This window comes from Microtus pennsylvanicus, chromosome 20 (assembly GCF_037038515.1).
Source record: "Microtus pennsylvanicus isolate mMicPen1 chromosome 20, mMicPen1.hap1, whole genome shotgun sequence".
Taxonomy (NCBI): domain Eukaryota; kingdom Metazoa; phylum Chordata; class Mammalia; order Rodentia; family Cricetidae; genus Microtus; species Microtus pennsylvanicus.
The window spans coordinates 30,322,504-30,333,326 of NC_134598.1; the positions used below are offsets into that span (position 1 = coordinate 30,322,504).

At 41.7% G+C, this 10,823-nt stretch overlaps 1 protein-coding gene across 1 annotated transcript in view; it reads left to right on the top strand.

Moving 5' to 3' along the window:
- Positions 1 to 10,823, top strand: part of Metap2 (methionyl aminopeptidase 2) — a 31,102-nt gene extending 20,279 nt beyond the window's left edge. The window contains exons 6-11 of the mRNA XM_075954677.1: positions 603 to 784; positions 2,110 to 2,204; positions 5,464 to 5,560; positions 8,989 to 9,092; positions 9,335 to 9,450; positions 10,152 to 10,823. Of these exons, the coding sequence (XP_075810792.1) occupies positions 603 to 784; positions 2,110 to 2,204; positions 5,464 to 5,560; positions 8,989 to 9,092; positions 9,335 to 9,450; positions 10,152 to 10,404 (847 nt within the window). The 3' untranslated portion in view covers positions 10,405 to 10,823. The remainder of the gene's footprint in view (positions 1 to 602; positions 785 to 2,109; positions 2,205 to 5,463; positions 5,561 to 8,988; positions 9,093 to 9,334; positions 9,451 to 10,151) is intronic.

The window sequence follows — 10,823 nt, forward strand, 5'->3', positions numbered from 1 at the left end:
TGACAGGTGGATCTCTGAGTTTTAAGTCAGCCTGGTCTGCACGGTGGCTTCCAAGCCAGCCAGGACTATTTAGTGAGACCCTGTTTTTTGTTTTTGTTTTGTTTTGTTTTTTTAAGAGACTGGGGGAAGGTATTCACTTTATACTAGCATTTATATAACTAGCTCTCTAGTTAACAGTGTTTGTTTGGCTGTTGTTAATTCTTTGCCACTCAGGTAAAGATTCTATAAATGTCTCCTGAGTTCTTGTCTTGCTATAAAGCATGCACTCATTTGTGCATTGGGTGTGTTCTTCTGTGTATATTTGGGTGTGCTTGCATACACACAGGCAAAACACTCATATACTTAAAAGTTAAAATGTGTGTGTGTGTGATATGCAGCCCTTAAGTTTGTTGTGAGACCTTGATTGCTAGTAGCTGAAGTCCAGAGTAGACTGTTCTCTTGAGCTTGTGATGGAGTTGATTTCCGTAACTTGCACAATGGGCTGATTGTGCCTCTTTGGAGAGCTGCTGTATATGTTTAGAAAGTAACCAGGGTTTTAGTGAACTTTTGTGATTGATAGGCTATAAGGTGTGGTTCTAAAAACAAATCCCTTTTTCCTCTAGTGAGAAGTTGGAAGACTGTTCTCGAAAGCTAATAAAAGAGAATGGGCTAAATGCAGGCCTGGCATTTCCCACTGGGTGTTCTCTCAACAACTGTGCTGCACATTACACTCCCAACGCTGGGGACACGACAGTCCTACAGTATGACGACATCTGTAAGATAGACTTCGGGACACACATTAGTGGTGAGTCTAGGTGATCCCTCTTCACTCACAGGGATGCCGTTCTGTGTACGCGTGAGATGGAGCTGGAGAAACTGAGCCTCCACATTTTGTTGTCTCCCTTGTGGAAAGCTGTGCTGAGGCAGAGCTTTACCTTTGCTTTAGGTTAAAAGCACCCTACCTAACCTGGAAACTCTTCGGATAATTGGCATTTACTTTGTTTTCATAAACGATTGTATTTTTTTTTCCACTCAGGTCATTGTTTTATTCAAATACAAAATATTTTGCTAGGGCTGGATATATAGCTCAGTAGTCTGACATTCAGTCCCCAGTGTCACGTTTAGGGAGAGAAAGCTGAAAGCCAGGCATGGTGGCACTTTGATCCCAGTGCTAAGGAGGCAAAGGCTAGGGGATTTCTGTGGACTCACAGCCTATCTGATCTATATAGAGTTCTAGAATAGCCAGGACCACATCCTGAGACCTTGTCTCCATTTAAAAACAAAGGAAAACAGGTTTGATGGTGTACATCTTTAATCTCAGAGTAAGGCATGTGGGCCCCTGTGAGGTCAAGGCCTGTCTGATTTACAGAGCAAGTTCCAGGACGGCCACAGCTACACAGTGAAACCCTGTCTTTTTGGTTTCTTTGAGGTAGGGTTTCTCTGTGTAGCCTTGGAACCTGTCCTGGCTCTCGCTCTTGTAGACCAGGCTGGCCTCGAACTCACAAGAGATCTGCCTGCCTGCCTCTCAAGTGCTGGGATTGAAGGCGTGCGCCACCATTGCTGGGTGTGGTGGTGCAATTCCAGCACTTAGGAAGTAGATGAGGAGTTAGGAACATCCTCGACTACATAGTGAGTCGGCTAGACTGGAATACATGGGGCCTCATTTCAAAGGACAGCAAAATAGTATTTGTAGAACTTGGTTTGGTCGGTGTATATGTTTGCTTTTCTAAATTTCCCTAAACTCATAACACCTAATGTACCTTTTGTATATTACTTAACAGTCAAGGAAGTGAATTTAGATTGAATATTTACTTAAGATTTTAAGGTTTTCCTAATTTGGATAAGTGACACTGTGTTTAGGGGTTTGTGACTAGATTTTTCTCTGTCCATACTGTTGTTCATATTTCCTCCGTGTTTTATTTTATTTCTGTTTATTGTTTTGTCTGCGGGAACACCAAATTGAGCACTATGTAATAGCTTATAATTTACAAATTTTATTCTGAAGTCACTGATTCTAAATCATCTCTGGGAACTTGAATGCCATCTTCTAACTTTTAACTGGCAGGTTAGTAAGGTAAGTGCTGTAAGGAAGGTAAATCAATTTAAAGATGGCCTTTTTTTCTCTTTCAGGTAGAATAATTGATTGTGCTTTTACTGTTACTTTTAATCCCAAGTATGATATGTTATTAAAAGCTGTAAAAGACGCTACTAATACTGGAATAAAGGTATGTGGACTCCAGCGCTGTGTAACAACGTTGTTTTCAGTTCTCTCATAGGTTGTTTAAGGTCTACATGGTGGTTTAGGTGATGTATAGAACTCACTGGTTAGTTCTCCTGTACTAGGAACTCTGAAGTAGTTATGATTACTAAACAATTTGGATCTGTTTTTGCCTTTAAAAGTGATTATTTTTTGTTGTTAATGTTTTGTTGTTTTTTTTTTTATATTTATTTATTTATTATGTATACAATATTCTGTCTGTGTGTATGCTCAAAGGCCAGAAGAGGGCACCAGACCCGATTACAGATGGTTGTGAGCCACCATGTGGTTGCTGGGAATTGAACTCAGGACCTTTGGAAGAGCAGGCAATGCTCTTAACCTCTGAGCCATCTCTCCAGCCCCTGTTGTTAATGTTTTATTTTTGAACAGTTCTGTTTACACAGCAAGACCGAGCAGAAGATGGGGAAATTCCCATATAAACTCTGTTGACACACACGATTACTTTTCCACTGCCTGAGTCTCCAACAAAGTACATTCCTTAGAAAAGTCACCTCACCAGCAGTGACTCTTCATCATCATCTAGAGCCCACAGTTCGTATTCGGAGTCACTCAAATACAGAATGACAAGTGTCCCAGTATAATACAGTACAGTATTTCCACTGCCCCCAAAGCCAGGCCCTGAAGCAAGCACTCGGCTTCCCCTCACATTCGGTCTGTCTGTCTCTTTTGCTCATTTTTTTCTTTTTTGGTTTTTCAAGGTAGAGTTTCTCTGTATCCCCAGCTGGCCTCGAACTTGCTCTGTAGACCAGGCTGGCCTGGAACTATCCGCCTGCCTCTGCCTTCTGGGTGCTGGGATTAAAGGCGTGTGCCACCACCGCCCGGCACATCTTAGTGTCTTTAAGTACACGTCCTGTAGAAGTTACCATCTTACATTCCTTAGGTGTTTCGTAGCTGCTGCTGTACTTTCTACAGGGATTGTACTGCCTTGTTCCTGCTACAAGTGCTCGTGTCTTAGCTCCCATTCTCTAGTGTGTGTGCTTATTGTTTTCGGTTTGTTTTTTTTTCTTTCTTTTTTTTTTCCCATCATCCGAATGGGAGTTAGACTGTGTCTTTTGCAGTTTTGACTTGCCGTTCTTTATTGAGTGTGAGGGGCACCTTTTTATGTGCTGGCTTATTGTGGGGTTTGGCAGATTCCTATTCAGGTCTTCGGCTTTGTTTTTCTCTTTTTAAATGTTATTTTTAAAAAAGTTGCAAGTAAAAAAAAATATTCACACTGAAATTAAGACCCGAAGATGATGCAGCCCGATGAAGTTTTATATAGTAAAGTAGCCATTCAGAAAGGACGCTCCTTTCCTGGGCCGTCAGGTTGGAGCTTATACTTAAGCTATTATATTTTTGTGCACTTTGCACCACCAAAAATGAAAAATCTGGTTTGAACTAGAAAACAATTGCCTTTATATCCTCTTTTAAAAGGCTAGAGCTTGTGTTTATATTTGTATTCAGTTTCAATCCTTTATTATCCTCTAGTAGTTAGTTTTTTGTTCTCTTCTATATGTTCTGTTGTATCCATATGGACATATTGTTATATATATACATCAAGTTCTTTGTTTTATTGTTGAGTTCAGAAGTTCTCTGTATATTATGGATCTTAGTCCTGTATCCAGCATATGATTTGCCAATATTTTCTATCTAAAGTTGCCTTTTATTATATTGATAATGTATGTTTGCTACCCGGAATGTTCTCATATGAAATGCAGTGGGGTTTTTTGGCTTTATTTGTTTTTGTATTGTTGCCTGTGCCTTTGATTTAAAACCACTGTCAGATCCAGTAGTGAGAAGCTTTTGACTGTCTGCTGTGAGAGTTTTACCGTTGTGGGTCTCATGTTAGGTTTGGGGAAAGTGGATGTGTGGGTATTTTGCCTGCATGTATGATTATGCACCGTGGGCAGGCAGTGCCCTCAGAGGCCAGAAGGGGCTGGACCCCCTGGAGCTGGAGTAACAGATAGGTGTGAGCCATGTGGGTGCTGGGAGCCACACCTGAGTCCTGTGAAGACTAATTGTGCTTAGCCCTGTGCTCACAACTGCTGGGCGTCTCTCCAGCCCACTGTTTAGAGATCACCTGCAGTCCTCGCCTGTTGAGGTGTCCTCCCCTTCCTTTACAGTCTGGATGCAATTGTTTCTTTTTCTTGCTTAATTGTTCTGGACAGAACATTCAGTCACGTGTTAAGCAAAACCAGCAAACGGCAGTCGTCTTGCCTTGTTTCTGACTTTCAGCAACTGTATTTCCTGTAGGTTTCTTCTGAAGCTTTTGTTATTTTTGAGGGTAGTTTTTCTATTTTTTCTTACTTTGTTGAGTCTTTATATTGAAAAGTATATTCTAAATGTAAATCCCATTGAAATGATTTGTGCCTTTTCCTCAAAACATGTGTTTATATTGATGAATTGTTGAATTGCCCTCAGGAATAGATTCTGTGTGTGTGTGTGTGTGTGTGTGTGTGTGTGTGTGTGTGTGAGAGAGAGAGAGAGAGAGAGAGAGAGAGAGACAGACAGACAGACAGACAGACAGACAGACAGACACAATGTTGCCTTTGCTGCCTCTAACTTGGGCTCAGGCTTCTTTCTGGAGAGCTTCCATCTTCTGAGTATGTGGAACTACAGGGATGTACCACTGTGTATCCCCCTTGTGGTTGGAGCACTGCTGCTGTCTAAAAGATAGAATTGATTGAACTAACTTTACCACCTGATGTGTTTCCTGGAGGTTTTAAGATGGTTGATCCCAAGATTCCTACCATGAGATCAGATTCTGCTTGTGTAATTTTGCTTAGGCAGAGATTCCTGGTAGATTCCCGAATATAAATGATTTTAAATATTGTGTGCATGAGTATTTTGCCTGCATTATTTAAGCGCACTACGTGTGTGCATTGCTTTCAGAGGCCAGAACAGGGTATCAGATCCCCTGGAACTGGAGTTACAGTTGAGCTCTATCATGCTGGGTGCTGATTACCAAATGAGGTTTCCTCTACAGGAGGAACAAGTTCTCTTAGCTACTGAATCATCTCTCCAGCTGCCACCACGCCATTGTAATTCATTATATTCCTTACGTTTCTCCAAATAAACCATACTGCAGATCTTACAGGCAAAGAGGGTCTAATTGGTTGTGTGTAATTAAATATCCTTCACAAAGTCTTATATAATTATTTGTAATATACAAATTAGTTTTTCTGGTTGTCCTTTATTTGCAAAATTAAAATACACATTATTTTTAGTGTGCTGGGATTGATGTTCGTCTCTGTGATGTTGGTGAAGCCATTCAAGAAGTTATGGAGTCCTATGAAGTAGAACTAGATGGGAAGACTTATCAAGGTAGGTCCTTTACAGTAGGCTTCTGGTCAGCTCGTGTGTGGGAGCAGTGCCCTGGGAGCTCTCTGGGGACTCAGCTAATCAGTAGCTACGAGGACGTCCATATTTGAACCAGGCTTCTGGGACATTGTGGATGAATGAGGAGACCAGAGTCTTGTTGATGGGTGATTCTGCAGAATTCGGAGGCTGGTTAATCTGCTGTCTTCAGCTGCTGCTGTGCGGTGTCAGAGCCGTCTCTTGTGCTTTGTGGTGCTCTGCACCCGTCACTCCAGGTCTGTCTGATCCTCTGGCCACGCTCCTCCTTTCTCTCTAATGCTCTGAAAGTCATGAGATTGCAGGAAGGGGTCTCAGAAATTAAGTGGAAGACTGGGGGAGTAAATTTGAAAAAAAAAAAACCCAGCCATTTTGCATGTCTGAAATTCTCAAAAGAATAAAAATATTATAGTTAAATAAAAGTAATAAAAAGGAGAAATTGACTGAATCTTCTTAAGTCTAAGTAAATAAAAGAGTTAAAAAGAAAAAACTATTAGGGTCTGGAGAGGTGGCCCAGAGGTTAAGAGCACTGGCAGCTCTTTAGGGGTCCTGAGTTCAATTCTCCGCAACCACATGGTGGTTCATAGTTATCCGTAATGAGATATGGTGCCCTCTTGTTGCGTTCAGGTATGCATGCAGGCAGAACACTGTATCCATAATAAATAAATATTAATTAAAAAAACCCAAACTTTATTTTCTTTATGTTTTAGAGGATAGGGTCTCATTGTATCCAGTGTTGGCCTTGAAACTGTTAAGCCAAGGGTGACTTGTTCTTTGGTTTGTTTTTGTCTTTTTGGGGAATAGTTGGCTAAGACTTAGAATAGTGCTGTATACGCTTTAAAATAAATTTACCTGATTATAAGTTTTTTGTTTTTTAAAAAGATGATTGATACTCTTTTATTGTTATCCCACTAGTTTTGTTTGTTTTTGGGGTTTTGTTCTGTTTTTCCTTTTTTCTTTTTAAACCTACATGGTTCACATGATGAGACTACAATAATCAACAAATCTTAAAAAAAAAAATACAACCTGAAATTGAACAGTTTTGACTAAAGAGCTCCTTTCTTCTCCCATTAAACCTAATATTCTAGAACTATCTACTTGTTAGGTCATAGACATTGTACTGCAGCGGGGATTAACTATACCAGCTGCAGCTTCTTCCTTTCCAGGACTGAGGCAACCAGCATTCCATTCTTGTATGTGGTCTGGTCCTATCACTAAGAAGCTGAACGCCTAGCATGTAGCAGTCCCCTAGTGGGGAGGGACAGAGGACTCACTTCCAGTTGGTCAGGCCTGCCTAGCCCTAGTGAAGGTTTTGTGATCTACCTGGTGTACAGATCAACAACACCACTCTGAACGTTGGCTTCCTCCTGCGCTCCCAGTGCAGACCTAATGGGTCCCCTTCACTGTCGTCACCTGGGTGTTCTTGCAGTCTCCTGTCTGCACAGACCTGTGCCTGGTGTTATTCCCAGGGCGGGAAGTTATCCTAGTATGAATCGCAGGAGTTAGCCCAGGTTGGGGTTTGGCCTTGACCTTGCTCTGGGCAACCTGGACCCTCCTCTTCTGTGATTTCTTGGGTATCATACTTCTTGTGAGCCTTCCTAAACAGACACCGGTTTGCAGTTGCCTGAAGGTCCCTCCCTGGTTGTAGGTAGAGCTTATTATTCTAAAGATTCCACTACAGAAATGTAGCTAGGGCTTGGGTTGCAGAAATGGTAGTGTCTTTCTCATCTAATTCTCAGTGGGGACAGCTGTTCAGCAGTCTGGACAGGGGTCCTTGTTCCTCTCTGGAGTGTCTTCTGACTTGACCTTCTCCCTTCTCCTTCATTTATACTAATAACAATGCATACGCTAAAATTTCACCTCCCCATTGAACTTATGATGTCATTATTTCATTATTTTATTTCTTTTTAAAATCTTGATATAAGCCGGGCGGTAGTGGCGCACGCCTTTAATCCCAGCACTTGGGAGGCAGAGGCAGGCGGATCTCTGTGAGTTCGAGACCAGCCTGGTCTACAAGAGCTAGTTCCAGGACAGGCTCCAAAAAACCACAGAGAAACCCTGTCTCGAAAAACCAAAAAAAACAAAAACAAATAAAATCTTGATATATAATTCTGCTCTTGAAGAAAGGTGCCTTCTTATCAATGCTTCAGAAACTACATAGCTAGATTTCCTAAAGTTGTGGAACATAATTAACATTGAAATGCACAAAACATAATTGACTTGTCAATTGAAGACCGTGTAGCTTTATCCCTTGAGAGAAGTCTTTGCTTCCCAGAAGGCCTCCAAGCTTGTCATGTGCTCTTATGCTCTGTAGCACCTCCCACTGTTACACCCCCAACACCACTGTACTGGGGGTTAAATGGGAACCTGAGGGTCAGGCAGAGCTTAGCCACCCTCACCTTTCCAGTCAGAGCAGCGATGCTCCAGTGAGCTATGGGCATCAGTGCTGGTGTGGCGTCTGCTTCTCTGTCTTTACTAGTTACATGTTCCTAAGAAGCAGTTAGACTTGAGATTTGAGCCTGTGTATACATAGAAACGTATAGTGTGCCTCTAGTGCCGTTAATCATTCCATATTGTTTAGTCTACGTACTCCTTGCTTTCTGTTTTCATCTTGGAGTAATGTTACAGGCTGTGTGACTTTATTGTTGTGGTTGCAGGAAATTGAGTTTGTTTTGTAACATTTAAAACAGTACAATTTAAATTTTTGTAAGATTGGTTTGACAGTGTCCCCGCCTTCACATTATCTTTTGTTTTAATATATATCCTTAAGGTTCTTATTTCTAAATACAGTATCACCTAGAATTTATTTTTTCTTCCATTCTCCTTTTCGGTGATTTTTTAATGATGTGTTTGTGTAACTGGGTTTGTGCAGACGATTACTGGTGCCCATGGAAGCCAGAAGGCATTGGATCTTCTGGAGCTGGAATTTGAGGTAGTTGAGCCACTTGACGTGGGTGCTGGGAATTAACTTTGGTCCTCTTCAAGAGCAGAATGCACTCTTTAGCAGCTGATTCTTATCCAGCCATCTCTTTGGTACTTAATAAAACAAACTACCCTTTTTTTTTTTTATACTTTATCTCTGTGAGAGCCTTGATTTTGTTTGTTTGTAGCTAACCTTAAACTCGGAGATCTACCTGCCTCTGCCTCTCAAGTGCTGGGATTTTTTTTAATGGTTGTGCGCCACCGTGTGGTTGCTGGGAGTTGAACTCACGACCTCTGGAGGAACAGCCAGTGCTCTTAGCCACTGAGCCATCACCCCAGTCCCCAAGTGCTGGGATTTAAGTGTGTGCCACAACTCTTGCTCAGTGTCTTTAGTGTAAATGCTTAAACTCTACCAAAAGGCTAAGAATCTGTTTACCCTTGAGAGAGCCTAAACATTTATTTCTTTATTATGACAGTGAAACCCATCCGTAATCTAAATGGACATTCAATTGGACCTTATAGAATACACGCTGGGAAAACGGTGCCCATTGTGAAAGGAGGGGAGGCTACAAGAATGGAGGTATGTGAGTCATTCCCGCTAACAAGGGGCGCTGGTGTGCTAGGAAGGTGCACTACCGCTGTCCCCCTTCAAACTCCCACTCCAGCCCATGTCAGTTTTGATAAGGGATATCCAGTGACAAAGGCCGAGCAGCCAAGCCGAGTAAGACTTTGAGAAGCCTATTTCCTGTTACTTCTTTATTTTGTGGGAAGCTGATTAGTTGTGAATTGTTTTTCTCTCTTTGGTCCTTCTGTGTTTTGAAGGAAGGAGAGGTGTATGCCATTGAGACCTTTGGTAGCACAGGAAAAGGTGTTGTTCATGACGACATGGAATGTTCACACTACATGAAAAACTTCGATGTGGGACACGTGCCAATAAGGTGAGACTATCGATCTCTGCCAGGGTGAGATATTTATAAATGCTACAGTTTGGAGTCTTATCATTGAGTCCTTTGGGTTTCTGTAATACAACAGAAAAATTACCACGGGGTGAAAATGAGAGTGGCAGACATTCAAACAGTTGCTGATACTGCAGTATTTGTTTCCTGGCATTCTAGGTTTAGGAGGGTCTCGTCTTACCCCCCCCCCCCCCCCCGCCTTGTTTTTTCGAGACAGGGTTTCTTTGTAGCTTTGGAGCCTGTCCTGGAACTAACTCTTGTAGACCAGGCTGGCCTCAAATTCACAGAGATCCGCCTGCCTCTGCCTCCCAAGTGCTGGGATTAAAGGCGTGCGCCACCATGGCCTGGGTTATTTAATGTTTTTCCTATTGGTAAATGTCCTATCCCAGTTGACATTGTTTTTTACTCTTGATAGAGATTGGTTGTAGGTTGGATTCATGCTTTCATGGGAGAGTCTTCCAACTTCTATAATTCTCATTTAGGATTTTAGCACACTTAAGTGATCTGATTCAGCAGGTCATGCTCAGCTGTGTCTTTGGGCCATTACATATTTCAGTAATTATCAGTAAAGAAATAGTTAGTGTTGTGAACTCAGAGTCCAGGTGCAGCACTAAGATTTGAATTTTATAATGGGGGAAATTGATTAGTTACCCAGCTATTAATCTTTGCTTTTCTCCTCTTAGGCTTCCAAGAACAAAACATCTGTTAAATGTGATCAATGAAAACTTTGGCACCCTTGCCTTCTGCCGCAGATGGCTGGATCGGTTGGGCGAAAGTAAATACTTAATGGCTCTGAAGAATCTGTGTGACTTGGGCATAGTAGATCCATATCCACCACTGTGTGACATCAAAGGGTCATACACAGCACAGTTTGAACACACCATACTGTTGCGTCCAACTTGTAAAGAAGTCGTCAGCAGAGGAGATGATTATTAAACTAGTCCAAAGCCAACTCAACTTTGTTTTCTAAGCTTTGTTGGAACACATTATACCACAAGTAATTTGCAACATGTTGTCTGTGTTAACAGTGGACCTGTGTAATACCTTTATCCATGTTTCAAGGAGTTTGATCAAAGGCAGACTGTCTACATGTAATTAACCCAGGAAAAGGCTTTCAAGACTTTGATGTTAACTGTTTCTCCCGTCTAGGAAACGCTCTGCTCCCTAGTTAGGAATTACTTACACACTTTGTTTTGAAGACCTAAGCGATGCTTTTTGGATATTTATATTGCCATATTCCTACTTGAATGCTTTGAATGACTGCATACATCCAGTTCTGCACCTGTGCCCTCTGGTGTTGCTTTTTAACCTTCCTGAAGTCCATTTTCTAAATAAAAACATTTTCAGATCTGAGA